A 22340-nucleotide genomic window follows, 5' to 3' on the forward strand; every position below is an offset into this window, starting at 1 on the left:
CTTTATTCAGGAAGACACGCTTTGTAAGACGAACAAATGCTACATGTGCAGCACGTAATGTATTCTCCACATCTTTTCCAGATGAGCAGTTGGATGACAGTATGCTTCCCAGGTAGAGGAAATGGTCCACTTGTTCCAAGGGTGTATCATAGATGGATATGCTGAAGTCAGGAACGGAGGAGCCAGGAGTTGGCTGCGCCATCACCTTTGTCTTTGGAATATTGATGGAGAGACCAAATCGTTCGTACGTCCTGCTGAAGGAGTCAACTGACAGCTGCAACTCTGCAGGTGAATGAGCTGGAGAGGCATTGTCGTCTGCATACTGCAGCTCTGTCACACGAGTGGTACTGGTGAACCTTTTCGAATGGAGTCTGGACTGGTTGAATAATCCTCCATCAAACCTGTACTTTACGAGACAACCGTAAACAATGCAGGAATAGAACTAAAGCATAGCTGCCAGATACAATGCAAATAATGTTGGTGCAAGAACGCATCCTTGTTTAAGCCCACTTGTTATTGGGAATTCACCAGTCATTTCATTCTGGCAGAGGACCTGTCCAGTCATATCAACGTGGAGAGCTTCAATCAGGTCAACAAAACGTTCAGGGCAGCCGAAGCGTTTTAAGACCATCCACATGGCTTCTCTGGGAACTGTATCAAAGGCCTTTTCTAGATCGTAGAAAACAAGTAGTAAAGGCTTTTGCTGTTCTCTGCACTTCTCCTGTAGTTGTCGTGCACAGAAGATCATGTCAATTGTCCCTCTTGGAGGTCGAAACCCGTATTGAGACTCAGGTAGTATAGTCTCTGAAAGTGTCTGGAGGCGATTTAAAAGGATTCTTGCAAAAATTTTTCCAGTGACAGAATGTAGAGATATTCCCCGGTAGTTACCACAGACGCTTCTGTCGCCCTTTTTGAAGATAGTGACAATTGTGGAGTTCTTCAAGTCAGCTGGTACCTTGCGGGTTTCCCACATTAAAAACTAGACTCTTCTCACTTATTATATTAGAGGCAAGCCGCCACCCTCAATAAGCTCCATCGGGATGCTGTCAGGTCCAGGGGCCTTCCCAGGTTTCACACTCTTGAGTGCCTTGCAAAATTCTTGAAAAGTTGGAGGATCAGCCAGCCAGGGTTTTGGAGGGTGCTGTGGGACATTTTTGAGAAAATCTCCAGCGGCACTAGAAGGGCTGTTTAACAGTGAGCTGAAGTGCTCTTTCCAACGCTTTAACATGTCCTGACTTTCAGTAAGAATGGTGGAGTTGTCAGCAGCTTTCAGTGCTCCTGATGAGGAGCGGATAGGTCCATACAGCTCTTTAATACCAGCGTAAAAGCCACGCAGGTTCCTTGCATCAGAAAGATTTTGGAGTTCTGTGGCGTTTTCCATGAACAATGAATACGACAGATTCTTTGTCTTTATGCTCAACGCACGGCGTACTTTTGAACTGCCATTCATTATTGACATTATTGGCGAACCTAAAACCAAACTGTAGTTAAAGATACCAGTGTGTGAATACTATACGCCACAATTGTGACCTCATTTTATTTTTCAATCATTTCCTGAAATCTGTGGATCCAGATACCTTGAAAATCTTGAACGAACAGAATATTTCCATTCCACGACTTCTCTGGGATACTCGCAGGCATATTCAAAGTCTGCATCCGCTACACGTGGGTCTCTGACCTTTGAGTGACATCGACAAATACTGCGTAATCTGTTACACAGCAAGGTGTTTACCTGCGTTTGTAAGTCAACGCCGTGATTGTGTCATTTCTATAGTAGCTACATCTGTAAAGTGACAAAGATGATCTATTAAGACTTTAATAACTTAAGATTCAGTGCATTACTATGGTACTTCGATATGGAAAACGTCTCGTTCATTGAAGAGTTTTGATCGACGCGATTAATCACTAGTGGCGATGATAAAGAGTAACTAAATTACATAGGGCTGATGATGCACCGCAAATCTATCTTACTACCATAAAATTTGTCAGCCAGCGTGTACACATAGTTGTCTTTGCTGTGTACAGAGAGCGAAAGACAAATTTTCTGCCTCTATGGATTCACTTCATATCTTGTACGTAATATGGTTTATATTTAATACTGAAAGAGCCTTCCTTACGTCAGAATTACACCGAAAGACGTGAAGAGGAGAAGAATATTTACACCGTCTTTAAATATGCTGCGACACCATGAGCATCAAAGTCGTTGATTATGAGGACGTAACGCTGTTGTCCATTTGCATAATATAATGTCTAATCCCAGGTATAACGTCTAGATCGCGAAGGTGGCGTTGCCAGAAACTATCTAAAACCAAGTAACTGAAGTTTGCGTTTTCCTTTTTTATGTACTACGTTCACTGTCATAGGACTAAACTATGATGCACGAAGTGTCCTCTTTCTGCACAAAGGTACTACGCAGAACAAGTAAAATATCGTTAATTTTTTCTGCTGGTGTTCTCTCGTTATTATGCGAACAATAACAAGTGCTCACTTAACAAGAGGCAGGAGGAACGTCAAGACCTGGACAAGTTATCCTCTCACAGGTGAATCACATGACATACCAGCGTAACGTTCTCTCTGTACATGGGCTAGGAAGATACGCAAAAATAAAGCTCAGAATACGAGCAGTTGTATCGTAACCTGTCAACCATACTATGTCAACAATGACTGTATGTGACGTATAATGCCACGTGAAACTGGAACTATTAATGGAAAGAACGATCTATGAGGCGAAGAAGAATGCGGGCGAGTTGGGCAGTCTTGCACTATTTCCTCCTAGCTTGTGCTAGAACATGCAAATGTGCCTTGGAGTTTATGAAAACCTCTTGCACTGGCGTTCATTGGCGTTGAGCCACAAACAAACAATGTGACGTTAAGCACAAAATACGGAGGGCTTGCAGAAGAACCCATGACATCTTCAAGAACAATAATAACTCTGCGCGCATTACTACAACCAGAAGCCCTGTCTGCATTCCTCTTCCGTGTTGCCCTCGGCACGAAGCACGAGCGTGAGTATTTTGCTGGCAAAGTGAAAACCAAAAGAAAAACAAAGCTCAAAACAAAACGCCTGATAGCTGTAGACTAATGTCCTGAAAAGCGATAGAAGAAATATCCAACCGTTTGGCAGACATCCTTAAATAATGACATGTTGTTGGCACTCCTACAGAATAAGCAGTAAGAACCACCTGTAAACTTTTGGTACACACGGAAGAACTAGATCCCAGGGTATAGTTTCAACAAGCCGAAAATTGTCTGAAAGGAGCACACAAGCGTATGTCGCAAGTTTTGGGAGAAGGCAGATGAGAAGTGCATTCGGACAACTAAATTGGAACGAAAACAAGGGGAAGATAGATCACGCAAGGCCCTGTGAATTGGACTGAAAGAAGGAACAATAGGCAGCTCTCATTCTTCCTCTGCGATCAAATAGAATCCAGTCTTGACTAACACTGATAACGAATAAATACTGGGTGAATGGCCTAAGATGTAACACTCATTTTGTATACGGTACGAAATATCGAAACGGGGTCTTAAAAGCTAGTACCAGAGGAGCATTTAGATTTTGTTGTATGATTCATACTCTAATATTTCGACTGACATAAGAATTAAAAGGACGAACGCTTTTTTGAGTGGGACATCATACTTTTTAACCGCAATCGAAAGCACCTTTGATGAGTACAATGATAAAGATTCGTTAATGTTGACGTTTAAATTTTTAGCCCATTTCTCGGTTACCGTTACGAGGCGTGTCAAGGCAAAGATGAAATGACTGCCTCATTTGCCTCTGTTTACATCGTATGAGCTGATTTCAGAAGACTCTGCTGTCAGATGCAGCTACTACAAAGCTACTAAGATTGAAAGTATTTCCTCTTCGTCCTACATTACACAGTGTATATATATGGGATTAGCTACGACAGTTGATGGACGGAAGTATGCAGTAACTTTAAACGTATCAGAAAGGGCTTATACAAACTATTTAAAATATGTGTACGTACTCATTCTTTAGTGAACAGAATTTGTTGAAACGAGGAAACAGAGAAAAGGTTCGACATAACGATGCAGCGTCGCATGATAGGTCCTAATGGCGGCGCTTTAATTCGTAATAGCCCTTTTCGGACGTCTTGTCTTTCAGTTTAAACTTATTTCTCAGCCATTTTTTGAGCACGTTTCAACGTAAACACCAACATGTGTCTTATCACTGCACTGACTATATCAACAATCTTGGAATGCCGTTCAAAAAGTATTGCGTTTCCCTAAAAAAAAAAAAAAAAAAAAAAACAAAAAAAAAAAAAAAAAAAACACGAAAGTGCTTCAATGTCCTAGTTGATATAATAATTTCGAGGGTGCGACGAGCAGCACCGATGCAAGCATACATGTAAAGCATCTACTTAACGCAACCATAGGCAGTCCATAATAAATAGAGGCGCAACAGGTACAACAAAATGCATGCTGCACTAGTTGAATAGTTTTCTTCACGCTGGCCTCCACAGTACTGGTTAATAGGTTATAGGAAGACTTTCTTTTCCCCCCACAAAGGCTGTTTTCCAGCCCTGTATCATTTTCTGTCACTGTAATTTTGAAATGGCAATGTGGTCAAAATCGGCTCATTATCATGTATAAGTTATTGAACATAATATGCTTTTGGATCTCTCATGGGGTCAAAACATTCCACATCTGTATTATATGTTGTTCAGTTCCAGCAGGTTGTGGGCTAACAGTACATTTTGAACACTGGTAAACTGACATTTCCCACAGGAGTCAGAACACAGTACTAATCCCACACTCCGTTGATTCTACAGTTTATTTCACAAAATTCTCACAACTTGTTGGTATAATCTGAACAGGGGATGAACACGTGGACTGCTTGGACCGCAAGTGAGAGCGAGTGAGTTACGTAGTGGAACTTTCTGCCCCCAACCCCCTTGGATTTTCCTAATTTTACTTGCACGTGTATCAAATTCAGATAAACTGTGTTAGATGGACAAGTCACCTGCATGCATTTTATTATGTATTGTGTATTTCTAGTTTTTATGAGGAAAAGTGGGTTAAGTCTGGAGCCAACGTAAACATTAGCCAACGCTGGACGTCATTATATCGCTACAACTTTATTTGACAGTCTCATTGGTTAGCTTCCACATCTTAAAACCACATTATTGTCTTACAACCTACCCTACGGTACAGATCAGTCTGCCACTATCCTCCTACAGCGTAGAAACACAGCTTTCGCGTAACAGTGACATCATTATGCGTGCAGTAGTTGAGAAGCCAGCTGACGTAACCTGGCCGTGGCGAATGAAGTAACCTGCAGAGGCTTCCTTATCGGCCGGCGCGTGGCGCCACGCGCCCAAGCGCGCCACGGTGAGCTGGGGATCAGCTGTGCGGTCTTACCGGCAGGGCTGCCACAGACGACATACTCGGCGGTGCCGTGTTAGAGCGGGACGCCGGGTCCCGCGACGTCGCTCGGCAGGACGCAGGCGGCCGGGCGGCCACGCGGAGCAGGCGCAGACTCTGGCGACACTGACGACGGCGCAGGGTCTGCCGACATGGCCGGCCGCAGAGCGCGTAGCTACGCTGAGGTCGCCGCTGGCGTGGCGGCACCGTCCCCGGCGCGGCTGCAACTGGAGGCCGGGGGTCGCCGCGGCGCCGACCGCAGCGCCCTTGGCGGCGGCGCGCGCTACCAGCGGCGGCCACGGCGGCGGCGGCGTGTGACGTCACGTCTGCGCACGCGCACTGCGGCCCGGCGCCGCGATCAATAGACGGCGCCGCTGGACGCCGCGGGACCAGCAGTGTGGGCCACCCACGCCGCGCGACGCTTCAAATCAGAGTGTCGTCCCTCTGATACGAGAGAGGGAGGGGAAATCAAAATTTAAATTGTCACCTAGGAAAAAAAAAATATCCAGCTGTGACCGTAAATCTCTCATGTGCTGATGACTACGACTTGATCAATTTGTCGGATGCACTCACAATGGGGGCAGGTTCTAACTTAACGAGCCCAGGTAGAAACCCTTGGTGGAACTGAACGTAACAAGTAGTTGGTTGAGCGGTGGAGGACGCGCTTGCAGCTGAAGGCTGTAACGCAACAAGTCTTGAGGGAATCCCGAGACTGTAGTGAAACAGAAGCTGCAGAACTCTCCCGTTATGAGTCGGAGTAAATACCAACAGAAGGCTAGAAGTTTGTAAATACTTTCGGTGGAATGAATGGTTTAATTCTACAACCCAGTCGCGCGTTCGCCCGCGCTGATCCTGTCGTTCTCCAGTGGCCCTCCCCATACCTGCTTAGTGGAAACCATTCCCACTTACTGAATGACAATTTTATGATACCGAATGAACCACTTGGGTGATAATGGAATTGCACAGTAGCCATCATCGAGATAAACAACAACTATTACATTGTTGTTGGTAAATATTTTATAATATTAAGTGTGTGTGTTAAAGGGTGGCGAACAAGATCGTTTATATTGTAATGAGCAGTGATCACAGAAATAAATCAAGTCAAATAATAACTACATAAATCTTTATTGACACCAATTCTTTCTCCCCAATTATACTGAAAAAATAGACGTCATTACATGCCCTGTCAATTAAAAAAATATTCTAGGTGGAGAACAATATAAGCCAACGGCCCCACGACAGTGGTAACTCTGGTTTCCGTCAGATCACCATAGTTAGGCACTGTCAGCCAGGACTAGAATGGGTGACTATCCAGTCAGCCGAACGCTGTTGCCAAGCAGGGTGCACTCAGTCCTTGTGAGGCAAACTAAGGACCTACTGCCGGCCACTGTGGCCGAGCGGTTCTAGGTGCTTCAGTCGAGAACCGCACTGCTTCGACGGTCGCAGGTTCGAATCCTGCCTCGGCCATGGATGTGTGTGATGTCCTTAAGTTAGTTAGAACTACTTAAACCTAAGTCTAGGGGAAAGCGGTCTCGCACGGGTATGCGGTCTGCTTGGCACCACCTGGGTGTGTTGCTTTCCGTAACTGGGTTAAAACCGCCAGGAGACCCTCTGATTCCCACAAATCTTCAGATTGCTCTCAAGTACTCCTGAGGCTCAGACGAAACTGAGTGGGGTGAGGACCGTAATGTCCTATACCATGGCCTAGACGTGGCCCCAGCGCTCAGTAGCCCCCTTAGATGGGGTGAAGCTAAACTGGGAAGCGCCGTCCATGCATGACGTTAAATGCTAGGCCCTTAACTGGGTGCAATTCACACTGATCCGCACTGGCCCACCGTGAAGAAACAAAAAGCGGTGGGTGAGACATGGTTGGTCATGATCCCCCAGTGCATGTGAAGGCCCTCTGGGGAACGTAACTCGAATTTGAGTGCTATGGCATCTCGATGATGTCAAACTCCACAACATAAGAACTGGGCCATAACATCATTTCATCAACATCATCACAACTTCATAACATCTCCAGGCTGTGGAAAGGTGAGGGTTATCGTTGTGTCAAGGAAGGATGTTAAACTCCCGTCAAGGTAGGACATTAAACGCCCCCAAGCCAAGGCAAAAGCGAACGGGGTGTGACGCAGTGGAAGCTGTGTTACGAGAGACACCACCTCTCTCTCTCTCTCTCTCGTGGAGCTTGGCACTTGGCATGGGTATGAGGGTGTAAGACGAACGACGATCGCGGGGCCCTACGGTCTGACTGCTGTAGTTCCTCACGTCCTGGTCGACGTTAAAAGTCTCCCAACCCAAAGCGAAACGAAAGCAAAGGGTGCATGGCGCAGGATGAACTGAGTAACAGGGACACTACATCGGTCCCTTCCTGGTTCTGGATCGAGAGGTGGTGTAGGGCGGATGTGGCGTGTTGCTGGCCTCGGCTGTGATGTGCTGCGCCTGCCTGGCGCTGCTACTCCCTGGAATGCAGGGACACTCCACCATCGGTGTCTCTGTGCCGGTGGCCTGGTTTGCCATTGTGGGATCCTTACCCAAGTCGGCAAGTGTGCTTCGACGCACCTCTTGATCTTATGAGGTGTGTTCCGCCAAGCCGAGGAGGTGGTAACACAGCCTGGGTTAGGTTAGCTGGGTACAGACCCTCGAACGACTGGGTGACCGACCCACCACCTGGGTAGGTCTGGGTCCTTGGCCATCAGGTGGAAGCTCTGGCTAGTAGGGGGCGAAGGGCGCGAGGTGCATCTGCCTCTCCAGAGTGCAGGGCATGCTTGCCGATGCGGGATGGGTGAAATTGGCAGTGAGCAGGTACTGATGGGACCAGTGCGTTGGAAACGGCGCATTGGACCCAATATCTGTGAGGGGTCCCTGGTCTGGGGCGAGGCCAGTGGACGAGCTGCATTTTAGTTTCCTCCGTCCTCCCTCCCCCCCCCCCCCCCTCCCTGCCAGAGGAGCCGGTCTGGGGCAAGAGACGTGGCTGCCAAGTCTTCACTTGTCTAATACAATGATGGCTACTGATGAGACAAGCGACTCGAGTGCGCCCATAAGGGATTCTATGCTAACTGATCCCTCACCACAAGATGGCCTGGGTCAAGCGATGGAGGAGAATACTATGGAGAGGCTAACCCAATTTATAGACCAGAATGTTAGAAACGGAAAATAAGTCACGCAGCTGTTTAGACACTGACCATGCCGCCAGCTCATTTTTAAATTTCCAACGCCAAGCTCGAGGGTAGACTCAAAGAACTCGAAAAATAAAATGAAAGACTATGCAAACAACCGGCAAAGACATGGGCGGTCATAGCTGCACAAGCAACAACAAAGGCCCAATCACCAAGAGAAACCATTGCAAAAGTTTCTAAACGGTCTGATAAGGCCTTCTTTCTAAGACCACTGCCAGATGAAGACATTAAGAAAGTTCAAGAGGTTTTTGCGACCTCTGTAAACCCCTGTAAACCCGGTAAGAGAGAAAATTAAAATCAGTAGAGTCAAGGCAAGAGAGAACGTTGTTACTGTCGATGTTGCGACAGAAGATGACAAGCACAAGCTACTCGCCAAAGCTATGCAAGTCAGATCGGTGTGAGCTCCTGTGTAAACAGAACCCATTAGCTATCGTATATTATGTACCCCTAACACTAACAAATGAAGACCTTTGTGAAACCCTGTACCAACAAAATCTTGATGACATGGACGTTGAAAGCATTATGAAAGAATTCAAATTAAGATCCTGGACAGGACCAAAGGACCAAGTCGTAGTCCCTTTGGAAAAGGCTAACAACAATGGGCAGGGTATACAATGGGTTTCAGGAGATAAATGTAAAAGACTATTTAGTGGTACCTCGTTGCCACAATTGCGCGGACACTGACCACATACACAAATATTGTAGCAGGAAGCCGGCATGGTCCAGGTGCGATTCTGAAGATCTCAGGAAAAATTGCAACAAACCAAATGTTTGCGTACCATGCACGCGCAGAGGGAAAAAGTCCTGCGGAACAACTGGAACGAACTGCCCAACCTATAAAATGTTGGAACAACTTTTGTAGTAGAATGTAAAACGTAGTCATGCTGGATACTGTAATTAACTTACAATAGTAAAGCATAAAATTAATTCGTAGCAAAAATGTTATCTGACGCGTACGTAATAAGAGTTTGATTCTATACGTCTCGCGCATCCGCGCCGCCCTCTGTGAGGCAGACCGTGAAGCCCTCGCGGTCCGCAGTCTAGTCACACGACGAGGCCCATACAACGGGCATAAAGTGAATTTGCTACAGCTTGTTTAATAGAGGTCACAAAACCTTATGGTTATGCATCAAGTTTTATAAAGTTGGCTTAGGACATGGCTTGTTTTAGGCAAACATTTAAATAATATTTTATGGAAGTACTACTCGTTGCATCCTGTAGGATGATAATATTATGATGTGCTAGTAAATTATATTAGATATGACCTTTTTCAGGTTCTGAAGAAGACGTTATTACTAACGTTGAAACCTAGGTAAACGATAAAGTTAACCTGCAACTGTAGGCTGTATATTCTTATATAAGCAATATCAGTTGCTGTCGCTGCATAAAAATGTTAAAAATAATGAAACTTTTGATAGCTAGAATAGATTGTGGCTGATGCTGCAAATAAAGTCAAAACAGCTAAGAAAAGGATGTCTCCCTGCAAAAAAAAAAAAAATAAATAAATAAAATAAAACAAAAATAAAATAAAAGGAGAGACGCAGAAAGGGCTCGCAAATTCAAATAATTCTTAAGGTCAATAGAAGAAATAAAGCAGCGAGAAATAATCATGTCAGACATAAGCATACAGACAGACAGAGCCAGTAGGAGAGCTGGCGTGACCAGTAACAATGGGCCAACCACTCACAGCCGAAAGCGGCCATACTTCAGGTAACGACCTGCATGCTACAGACACAAAAACCATAATCCCCAGTCAGGTAGGATCCTCGAAATTAGTTTTACAGGATATTTCAGTCTCGAGTACTATGCAACTGAGGGCAGCACAGAAACCCACAGGAGTGGATCCAAGAAGGATATATCCCAACTTGGTTGCTCCAGGCGTGAGAGCTGCATGGCGAATTCCGACTGTCCTTGTGACGAGCCTAAGTGCTGTTCTATGTGTAGGGCACAAACACGGCAGAAAGGTCACCTTCTCAACAAAGAAAGCTGTCGACAGGATACAGGTAAGGCCAATGAACCTCCCTACCGAATTCGGAGCCCTGCGTGACTCGCTTAAGAAAGTCTTTGTGTAGATTTCCTCCATGTCGAATTTCTCCCCTCATCTTTCACAGTTTGTCCTCGCCAATGGGCGAATTGCGTCAGACTAGAACAAGGCCTGGCCTGACTGCAACTTCCACACACATTTCCCATAATGACACCTGGAATCACGATAGGACAAATCAATAGTCGACTAGTCATGCAGGAGCTGCGAAGGATAGTTGAGGACCTGAGACTGCTCAGCCCGAGAATATGCCTCCTGCAGACAAATTACCTCCAAATTGCTTTCAAGTCTACCTGCCAAAAGGCAATTTCCACTGAGGAAGAACTCCAGGCAGTCACGATAATAGCCAACAAAGGATTAAGGGCCACAACAATAACGCAGTCATCCAACAGCCACTGCAAAGCCATCGAGTTACAGACAACACTGAGACTGTACATATTTATGATATATACCGTTCCCAGTCTCGGTGGCGGCCGGCCGGCAAACGGTCAGTTTTTATGTCAGAGACTGTACTTTCAATACGGAGGGAATTCCGATGATCATCTGGACCACCGTGCAAGAATCACCACGGCGTTGCATGGGTGGAGGGTCATATTCACAGCTGATATGAATGCCAAATCCCCCTATGGTATAGCGGCACTAGAGATGGAGGAAAAGGCTGAGGAGATGATCATGGCCCAACAGCTTATTGTGGCTAATAAACTGGGGAATCCCGCCACCTCCACGGGTGGAGGCGATTAGGCACTAACATAGATGTCACTCTGGCCACACCTAACGTAATTAGTAACATGAAAAGCTGGTTTGTTAAAGATCAAGTAACCACAAGCGACCACAAGCTGATTGCTTTTCGTGTCAGGAGGTAGGAAGTCCAATAAAACGGGCTGGGAGTGCCTAGCTCGAGAATGTGATGTTCCTCGATTGCGCGAGGGTGACCTTGACGTGGATAGATACGCCGAAGAACTTAGGGCGGTAAAAGCTGCTTGTCAACTAGGATAAGAGCCGTAGCGGCCTCCCCATCACCATAGACCGCTGACCTCGAACGTTTGCGCCAATCTGTGCGACGGGCGATGAAGTACTAGCAACGAAGTGCCATCTGGCAAGGAAAACAGTACTGGTTGCGGCAATATAGAGAAGCGAAAGACACATTTAAAAAAGAACTGAAAGAGTTAAGAAACAAAAGTTGGGAGGGATACGTACAGAGGCAACTTGCAACTGACGCTTGGTGAGTCCCCTACAAGTTGTCAGGGAATAGATAAGGTCTCCTGCGGTTCTCTCCACGGTCAGAGATGGTGGCAGACCAACAGAATCCTGGCGACAGACTGCCGAGGTCCCCCTGCGGACTCTGCTGCCAGACGACGAGGAAAATGAATAACGGAGGTCCAACACCAAATCCGCAGGGCGGATCAGCAGGAGTACACCAATGACATCAAGGTGTACCCGTTCTCTGAGGAAGAAGTTGCTGCACGCATTAGATCACTAAAACGGGGAAAGTCACCAGAGGCAGACGGTATAGTAGCGGAGGTGGTACAGTTCCTCACCCCGCAGTTAATAGCACCTATCACGGGGTTATTTAATGAATGTCTTAGGACCAGTAAATTCCCAAAGATCTGAGAAAGAGAAAACACGGTTAATATAAAAAAAGGACAAGGATCCCATGGAGCCGAAGTCTTATAGGCCAATATGTCTCCTGGACATCATGGGGAAATTGTTGGAGAAGCTATTAGCTGACAGACTGACCGCACACAGAACATCGAGCGGGATGACCGACAGGCAGTTCGGCTTCAGGCCGGGGCGATCGGCGTCTGAAGCAATCGCCCTGGCGGCTGAGGTCTGCAGCTCAGACCCCACACAAGCACGTGGCCTGGCATCATGGTGGACATCAGGGGCGCCTTTGACAACCTGTTGTGGCGCGTTTCGCCTGCGCAAGCGAAATATTTATTCCTTGACCCAGTGTTGCAACGAAGTCCGGTGACATACCGATTTTCTTGCATTTTTTTCGCTCGCCATGGAGCTAGATAGGGTAAAGAGAAAACGTGTATGAAGTTAGTCACAATATTGTATAATTTGTGTTTTTTTAAATTCACAAGCGATATGTAGCGCTAATGTGGAGTTTTACAGTAATAGGGTTCCGAACATTTGGTGGACGATGTTTGACCGTGTTATTGAAGCAGGTTCTACAGCAAAGGTATAGAGAAAGTTTTCTCTGACTGCAAATCAAATGAGTTCGTGTTAGCAATAATCGAACGACCAAATGTTAATGGCAGTATCGCAATTCGAGAAGATCCTGTAGAAGTTTTCTTTCTCTCACATTTCAAGAAGTAAAATCTGCTTGGAGGACCAGTTAATAAACTTAATAAACCTTACTTAATAAACCATATGTTGTTAAATCTGCAACGTTGTCGATGTTTATAATGAACGTTTCCTGTTTTACTTTAAGATGATACGGCGGTAAAATAATTGAGAGTCAACAAGTTCTACGAAATACAAATTAATGTTACTAATACAGCTACAGAGCGTAAAGCAGACTGTTCGTAATAGTCCTAGGGAGGCACTGAACGCCAAGCTTTATTCAGAGCCGCACATTTGCCTCTGTCACGTTGAATGCAGAACAGTACGTTTTATGAAATGGATTTTTTTACCTTGCAACGTCACAGTCAGAAGGATCCTATGTGCAATGCGCAATCGATCACTAGCTGTCAAGAGACGCGGATACGCCAGTACGAAAGTAGACTGGGAGTACTGCATTCTCAGCAGAGATGTACCGACGGCAGACTTTGTTGGTCAAGAGAGCTCAGTGGCTCCGTAGTGGACATGTTGTTGGATGTTACCTGAGTAACAAATCCTTCAGCTCCGTTTCAAATCTTTTAGAGCTGCTCGAGCCGAATGCTTGTGATGTGGCTAAGTGGGAGCGCTAAGGAGCAATCACCGCTAGGCGAAGGCCAGACAGACCTCAGGTACTCGAGACTGCCCAGCAGTGGGGTGGGTGGTCGAAGAAACTAACATCTAATCAGAGCAAGGAACTGTGGTGAGTTCGACGGCGCAGCCAGCAGTTCAGCTGGCACAACGACTGTATACCATTCTTTTTAACTAACCACGCACAATGGTCGCGCAGCTCCTCGTAAGCCACAAGTTTCTGTTGTCAGTGGTCAGCGACGTATGAGGTGGTGTACGGAGAGACGACTCTGGACAGCTGATGACTGGAAACAAATGATTTGGAGTGACGGATCACACTATACCCAGTCACAATCCCATGCATTGACTTCAGCAGCCTGATGCTTGGAGAATGTTACCCGCCATAATGTGTACATCGGAAAGCGAAATATAGAGGTTTGGAATGTTTGGCGGAAGAGACCAAACTGCGAGGTCATCGCTCTCATCGTATTAGGGAAGGACGGGGAAGGAAGTCGGCCTTGCCCCTTCAAAGGAACCATCCCAGCATTTGCCTGGAGCGATTTAGGGAAGTAACGGGAAACCTAAATGAGGATGGCTGGACGCGGGATTGAATCGTCGTCCTCACAAATGCGAATCCAGTGGGCTAACCACTGCGCCACCTCGCTCAGCAGAGTACGTCGTGTTATGGTGTCGGAGTGTACTTTGTGATCAGCGTATGGTTCCCTTATTGCGCTCAGCGTCTTAAGCGCAAAAGGCCAAAAATATTTGACAGCATTGTGCGCTGCATACAGTAGAGGAACAGTCAGGAGGTAATTACTGTTTCAAGCGCGACAAATAATGCATTACGGCAGCATAACCAATAATTTGTAGACAACAACGTTCCTGAATTGAACTAGCCTGCCCAGACTCTCTACCCTAATGCAGTGGTTCACCTTTTTGGATGAGTTACAACGTCGACATCGCTACAAACTCTACCGTCCAACATGGCTGTATTCACTGGTTTTGCTTCTTCTGGAAGAATCGGCTGTCATTTCTTCACAGACATCTCACTGGAAGTGTCCCCACGAGAGTTCATGCAGTCATGAAGTCGAAGGAAGGACGCATCAATTGTTATTGGCCGATAGTAAGAGTTCGGATATCTTTGCTGGAGAGTTTTTAATAGTTTACAGAATACACACTATCATGAGCCTCAAGTAGTGTCTCATACAAAGAGTCTCGGACATCTTGAATCAAAGCCTACAAATCCTACGAACTCTGGCTTCCAGTAACACCGTCGGCCACTTTTTCTCAGGATATTAGGTGTATGCTACAGGGACAGACTAATAATATACAATATCTGCAAGAACAGGAAAAACATATCGCTTTTAACCATCTTCTTGTACCGCAGAAGAAGATGTAAGAGATTTATGGACTGAGCAGTAGGCGCCCGGAGTTCGAGGCGCCATGTCATGAATTGCGCGGCTGCTTCCGCCGCGCCGGAGTTTCGAGTTATCCCTCGGTGTGTGTGTGTGTGTGTGTGTGTGTGTGTGTGTGTGTGTGTGTGTGTGTGTGTGTGTGTGTGTGTGTGTGACCTCAGCAGTTTGTTCAAATGTGTGTGAATTCCTAAGGGATCATTTTTGAACTGAGCAGTAAGGGTTAAGACCACATCGAACGGAGATGGAATGACGTAAATAGATTTTAATCGCACTCCTGAACTTATCACTAATACACTTTCATCATAAAGAGAATACCGATTTTGTAATTCTGCTTCACTGTCAATGACAAGAGCCACTTGCATCTAATGAATGAAATGTACACACTAATGACAAAACACTGTGGACTAAGAGTAAACTGAAGAAGATGAAAGTAGTGAGGATTAGCAGAAATGAGGCTACGTTTATCGATAAACATCGAAGTTTGGGGATAAAAATGAGACGACGTTAAGAAATGATGCTCCCATGGAAGCAGAATGTCCATCATTTATTGAAGACATAAAATGCAAACTAGCAGAGGCAAATACGACATTCGTGGCCAGAAGGTCTTTGAAGCCCTATCATTACCAATCGGTTTTAAAGAGATATATTAAAGAAAACTCAATTTTTATTTACCTGCATTTTGCGGAAATACTGTTGAGTAAAATAACCTATCAAAATAACGCACATACTCAAAGGGATATTTTGTGGATACAGTCTTAGCACACAGTAACAGAATATACATGGCAAATGCTTTTCTTGCATTTTTTTTTGTTTTTTTACGAACTTACCTGATTTTTCCCGGTTTTTTGTTTTTTCAGTTCTCACATCGTCCTCTGAACTCGCAGTTGATTCCACTTCAGAACTTTTCACATCACGAAGCTCCCCCATTATCTATTACTTTTTTTGACATTGCCCTTTGCTGAAGATAGTTTTGCAGGAGCGCAAAAGGAAGCTGCCTCGGGAATTCTCTTCTTCTCAGTTGTTCTTTCTTATTTGTGTTGAAAATAATTGTGGCATTTATCGCAGCTGCGTTCACGATTCTATAAAACAGAAATACAAGAAAATGGCAAATCGTTCTAAGTACTTATATGTTGCATTTATTCAGACTATAACGTCAATTTTAACCTTGGATGGTTGGTTGTTTGTTCGGCTGGTGGTAATAAGGTTATAAAAAAGCGTGAACGCCCAACTGTACCAACCGGCCGCCAAGCCATCCCGAGACTTAGCCATCACCAGATGCTGATATGGAGGTTCATGTGGTCAGCACACAGCTCTCCCGGCCGTTGTAAGTTTTCGTGGCCGGTGCCGCTACTTCTCAGTTAAGTGGCTCCTCAGTAGGCCTCACACATGCTGCTGAGTGCTGTTGGCAAGTGGCGTGTACTCAGACTCAGACCTACCAGTGTGCTAGCCAAGCCCGACAGCGCTTAACTTCGGCGATCTCAAGGGAACTTGTGTCACCAATGCGGCATGGCCGTTGACGTAGTAAGGTTAAGGAATTTCATATAAAAAAACCAAATTATCATTCCCTCCATCTTCGCCAAGATTTCCATCGTTATGCACCGTATACAAAAGTAACACCACTATTTCGTTTCGGCTCATTACCGACTAAGGTGCAATTTTCCTTAAAGCCAAACACAGGTGACTCTTCTTGCCAGCGTTTAGTGTTAGAAAACCCCAAGGGGACTTGTCTCTTATTATTCCTCAGAGTACGAATGATAGTCGTTTTCTGTGTTATCTGCGCGTTTGTCGACATTACGTTACGCTCTTTATTCGTAAATTGTGACAAATACTTGTATTTTACATGTTATGAGCTTGTAATGTTTCTGACTAAGTTCAATTGACCCCTTGTCCTGTTTGTATAGGGCTTCAGGCTTCATACGCTTACAACGTTCCCACTCCTGCAAGAACCTTTTTACACATTCTGGATGTGTGACAGTTGATAAAACATCAAAAGCATTCCGTGGAAGACGCAGATTCCGCCAGTATATGCCAAATAGTCCAAATAGGTATGGAATAAACTTCCTTAAAGTTTAAATAATTTGGTTTAAAACCAGTCTTATCGCCGCTACGTGATCTGTTTTCTCCCCCTCACATCTTGTTTCTTTATCGTCCAGTCTGGGGCATCGAAGGGGGAATCAAAGACTGTTTACGGCCACGGCGAGAGAAAATGTGTCAAGCCGGTGCCATGTGTTCGCCACGAATCTTATACACTTAACCGATGGGCACGCTTTACACCATCGTAGAACAACAGTCTCAAATTTATTAGTTTACTTCCCATCTCTCTCCCTAGAAGGGTTCCCCTGCTCACTTTGTGTGTACCTATTAGTTCAGTGAACAAGTACATGCATAATTTGTTCATTAAGAAAGCGTTGCGAGCGCTGTCGAGGATTTATCGCACTTTTAGCAACACTTTACACACCCGTTAAATGAGTTACGCTATTATGAGCGCGTAAGTTCTTTGGCGGAGCACCTAACTTCCATAATGTTCCGTCTTCACTATCTTCACTATAATCACGGGCTCCTGTTTGTTCATACACCGAACAATAAACATCGGACGATAAGTTTCAGATTCTGTGGCCTGGATTTCTTCAGCAGCTTCTCTTACAGCCATCGGTTCTTCTAAACTGGAGGATTCGACTGTGATTTCCATCAGATACCTACTTATCTCTTCTTCTGCCTCGTAAGAATATACCATGATGCAGCTACAACACTCACAATATACTAACGAAAGTCACCAATCAAGTCTGTTCTACATTAAACGAAGCCAATGCGCGCGCACACGAATAATCTATGCGGAGCTAACGAACTGACACCAGTGCCCGCGGCTGGTCCGTGATACCTAGAAACGGCATATGGTACTTCGGGTTAGTTTACAAGAAACAAGATACCAGATACACCATACCAGACGACTTCTACTGTGCTCACTCAGAATGTCTAACAATTTTCTCATTACTTTTATTAGTGTAAAAATATTCTTCCCCCACAGACCACCTCCGATTACTTATGTGTGAATCTGAGGAAAAAAATTCTCAGAAAGTACGTTTGGAGTAAATCATCATTTGCAAGTGAATCACGGATTGTGATAAAACCGGTAAAGAAGTGAATCGAAGCGTCTGGAGAAGTTGTGCTGTAGTAGGTGTTAAAAATTACGTGGGCTGCTACGCTAAGGAATGAGGAGGTTTCTCAAAGAAATTGCGAGGCGAGGAACATGTGGTTAATACTGACAAGAAGTACCGGCAGAATGATACAACATTTTTCAAATAAGAAACTAATAACTTCCAAGGTACTTGAGGGAGTTGTTGGAGCGTAAGTCACGGGATTTGTTGGTACCAAGCTTTTATCCACCATAGTGATGTCCGATCGACAACAAGATTGTAGCTTCTTTAACATTCGGTTAGCAAAATTTATCAAATACATGGTGGTTGTAATTAAACCATCTCTAGTTAAATTATCGCTACTTGAAGGGGGGCGCCATGAAACGGGAGTGCTGGTAGGGCAATTTAATTTCGTTGATTTCAACAGATCATTTCTCTTCTGCATGTCTTTAAAGAAATAACAGTTTCCACACATTTTAACTTTCACATGACAAAAGCAAAACAAGGATAATGGAATGTAGTCTAATTAAGTCGGGTGATGCTGAGGGAATTAGATTAGGAAATGAGGCACTTAAAGTAGTAAAGGAGTTTTGCTATTTGGGGAGCAAAATAACTGATGATGGTCGAAGTAGAGAGGATATAAAATGTAGGCTGGCAATGGCAAGGAAAGCGTTTCTGAAGAAGAGAAATTTGTTAACATCCAGTATTGATTTAAGTGTCAGGAAGTCATTTCTGAAAGTATTTGTATGGAGTGTAGCTATGTATGGAAGTGAAACATGGACGATAAATAGTTTGGACAAGAAGAGAATAGAAGCTTTCGAAATGTGGTGCTACAGAAGAATGCTGAAGATTAGATGGGTAGATCACATAACTAATGAGGAAGTATTGAATAGGATTGGGGAGAAGAGAAGTTTGTGGCACAACTTGACCAGAAGAAGGGATCGGTTGGTAGGACATGTTCTGAGGCATCAAGGGATCACCAATTTAGTATTGGAGGGCAGCGTGGAGGGTAAAAATCGTAGAGGGAGACTAAGAGATGAATACACTAAGCAGATTCAGAAGGATGTAGGTTGCAGTAGGTACTGGGAGATGAAGAAGCTTGCACAGGATAGAGTAGCATGGAGAGCTGCATCAAACCAGTCTCAGGACTGAAGACCACAACAACAACAACATGAGAAGGTGAATTTTGTTAACAGTGTAACGTGGAAAGTAAACGTAGTTCAAACGATGCTTAGTGTCACGACCATCTGCACTCTCGACAGCTTGGAACCGCAATACACACACATTTTGTGGTGTCACCGCCAGACACCACACTTGCTAGGTGGTAGATTTAAATCGGCCGCGGTCCATTAGTACATGTCGGACCCGCGTGTCGCCACTGTCAGTGATAACAGACCGAGCGCCACCACACGGCAGGTCTAGAGAGACGTACTAGCTACGTCGTCCGTACAACTGGGGCGAGATTTCCGGCGACGTCGACGCACACGTTTTGTGGGACGAACACAGTCACTGTTAGAGAAAGTGGCACTGGGCGGAGTGGGATTAACTACATGAATGTCCATGGCCGAAGGTTCACGAGCCTGATTGTCCATGGTTCGCTTCCGGCGCGAAGCAAAGGGCCTGGAATGGTAGTGAGTGATCGGAGCTTTTTCTGGCAAACACTTTGAACATGTCCATTCTTATTACAGTAAAAGCAAATAGCTTGGCGGGACGGGCAATGTTCACGTAAATGTCTAGTCGCACACCGCGGGCATGATTTCACTGCATTTTCTTCACATAGACTAGAAACACTGGCTGAAGGCAATCATGCCCGCGGTGTGCGACTAGACATTCGCGTGAACATTGCCCGTCCCACCAAGCTATTTGCTTTTACTGTAGTAAAAATGGACATGTTCAAAGTGCTTGCCAGAAAAAGCTCCGATCAGACAGTCACTACCATTCCAGGCCTTTTGCTTCGCGCCGGAATCGAACCATGGACAATCAGGCTCGTGAACCTTCGCCCATGGACATTCATGTAGTTAATTACACTCCGCCCAGTGCCACTTTCTCTAACACTGACTGTGTTCGTCCCACAAAACGTGTGCGTCGACGACGCCGGAAATCTCGCCCCAGTTTTTTCTTTTTTTTTGTGGTTTTAGGGCGCACAACTTCAATGGTCATTAGCGCCCTGACTACGTTAACAATGCACCGCGAGGAACAAGTTTAAAACAACAACTAAAAGGGAAAACACGATAAAAGACGGACTGACAGGCATAGGATTAAAAAACAGCATCATCAAATGTCCTCAGAGAGGTTTGTCAAATTCATAAAACGAAGAACGCGAGCAGCTGCTCGTGGGTCATCCGCTAAAATGGCATCTAGAGTACATGGCAGGTTAAGATCTAGACGCAGTATGTTAAAATCCGGACAGGACATTAAAGTGTGGCGGACCGTCAGGAATTGCCCACATGGGCAGAACGGCGCCGGCGCAGCCGTCAGCAGACGGCTATGGCTGAACCGGCCGTGTCCAACGCGTAACCGGGCCAAAACTACCTCCTCCCGCCGAGAAGGGCGGGAGGACGACGTCCAAGCCGCAGGAAGAGGTTTCAAGGTCCGAAGCTTGTTGTCTGTAAGTGCAGCCCAATCGGTATGCCACAGCGATAAAATGCGCCGACAAATTACCCTGCTACAATCCGACAAAGGGACACAACAAGAAGCTGTCCGAGGCTGGATGACCGCAGCCTTGGCCGCGGCATCTACAGCTTCGTTCCCAGGGATACCGACATGGCCAGAGACCCACATAAAGCTAACCGGAGAACCGACGTCCACTAGCTGCTGAACAGAGCGTTGGATCCGGTGCACGAAAGGGTGAACCGGATACGGATCACTGAGGCTCTGGATGGCGCTCAGGGAATCGGAGCAGATGACATAAGCAGAATGTCGGTGGCGGCAGATGTAAAGAACAGCCTGGTAGAGGGCAAAGAGCTCAGTTGTGAAGACCAAACAATGGCCATGGAGCCGGTATTTGAAACTTTGTGCCCCGACAATAAAAGAACACCCGACCCCCTCATTGCTCTTAGAGCCATCAGTATAAATGAAGGTCATATTAATGAACTTCGAACGAAGTTCGACAAAACGGGAGTGGTAGACCGAACCGGGGGTAACCTCTTTTGGGAGCGAGCTGAGGTCAAGATGAACGCGAACCTGAGCCTGGAGCCAAGGTGGCGTGTGGCTCTCGCCCACTCTAAAGGTTGCAGGGAGTGAAAAATTAAGGTGTTGAAGGAGGCGAAGAAAGCGAACTCCAGGGGGTAGCAGGGCAGACACATACAACCCGTATTGACGGTCGAGAGAGTCATCAAAAAAGGAACGATAAGACGGGTGGTCGGGCATTGACAGTAGCCGACAGGCATACCGACAAAGCAGTATATCGCGCCGGTAGGTGAGTGGCAATTCGCCAGCGTCAGCATGAAGACACTCTACGGGACTAGTATAAAACGCTCCGATCGCAAGTCGTAAACCCCGATGTTGTATGGAGTTGAGGCGGCGTAAGATGGATGGCCGTGCAGTGGAGTATACGAAGCTCCCATAATCCAGCTTGGAGCGGACGATCGACCGATATAGACGAAGCAGGACGGTTCGATCTGTTGTGTCGGTATCTGGGCCGACACCGTGAAGTTGAGATGGCTGAAAAGGCAAGCTAGACTAACGCAGACGGGCGTGATGTACTGGAACAGGATACGTAATTAATGTTAGGAAGAAAAGTACGGAGCAGGATTAATACTTATCTTTAATATCATTGTGGTACATCGATCTTGACGATACACAGGAGACTTTAAGTTCAATCACTGTATGGCTAATGGCGCCTTGCTAGTTCGTAGCCATTAACTTAGCTGATGGCTATTCTGTCTCTCGGCTAATGAGAGAGAAAGGCTTCGTACATCTAGTCGGTAGCTAGGTTCTCGTACAACTGGGGCGAGTGCTCTCTCGTATCACGAGACCTGCCTTGGTGGTGGCGCTAGGTCTGCGATTACACAGTGGCGACACGCGGGTCCGACATGTACTAAATGGACCGCGGCCGATTTAAGCTACCACCTAGCAAGTGTGGTGTCTGGCGGTGACACCACACGATCCGCTGCCCACAACATACCACTGAGAAAACGGAGGACATTTAAAGAACGGGTACAACGGGCAGCCAAATATGACATGTGGAGACCAGCTAAGTTTCCTGTCAAATGTAACACCTAAAAAATTTTGTTGTCTCCACGATTGGGAGAGCAACGGGACCGAGTCGTAAGGACTATGGGAGAAACTCTTT

The 22340-nt window shown here is 45.8% G+C and overlaps 1 protein-coding gene across 1 annotated transcript in view; it reads left to right on the top strand.

Moving 5' to 3' along the window:
* The window catches only part of LOC124798761 (coiled-coil domain-containing protein 177-like), a 143146-nt gene that overhangs the window by 116218 nt on the left and 4588 nt on the right, over nucleotides 1-22340 (top strand). Inside the window, exon 3 of the mRNA XM_047262290.1 lies at nucleotides 5389-5527. Within this exon, the coding sequence (XP_047118246.1) occupies nucleotides 5389-5527 (139 nt within the window). The remainder of the gene's footprint in view (nucleotides 1-5388; nucleotides 5528-22340) is intronic.

The sequence above is a fragment of the Schistocerca piceifrons genome, chromosome 5 (assembly GCF_021461385.2).
Source record: "Schistocerca piceifrons isolate TAMUIC-IGC-003096 chromosome 5, iqSchPice1.1, whole genome shotgun sequence".
NCBI classification, from domain to species: domain Eukaryota; kingdom Metazoa; phylum Arthropoda; class Insecta; order Orthoptera; family Acrididae; genus Schistocerca; species Schistocerca piceifrons.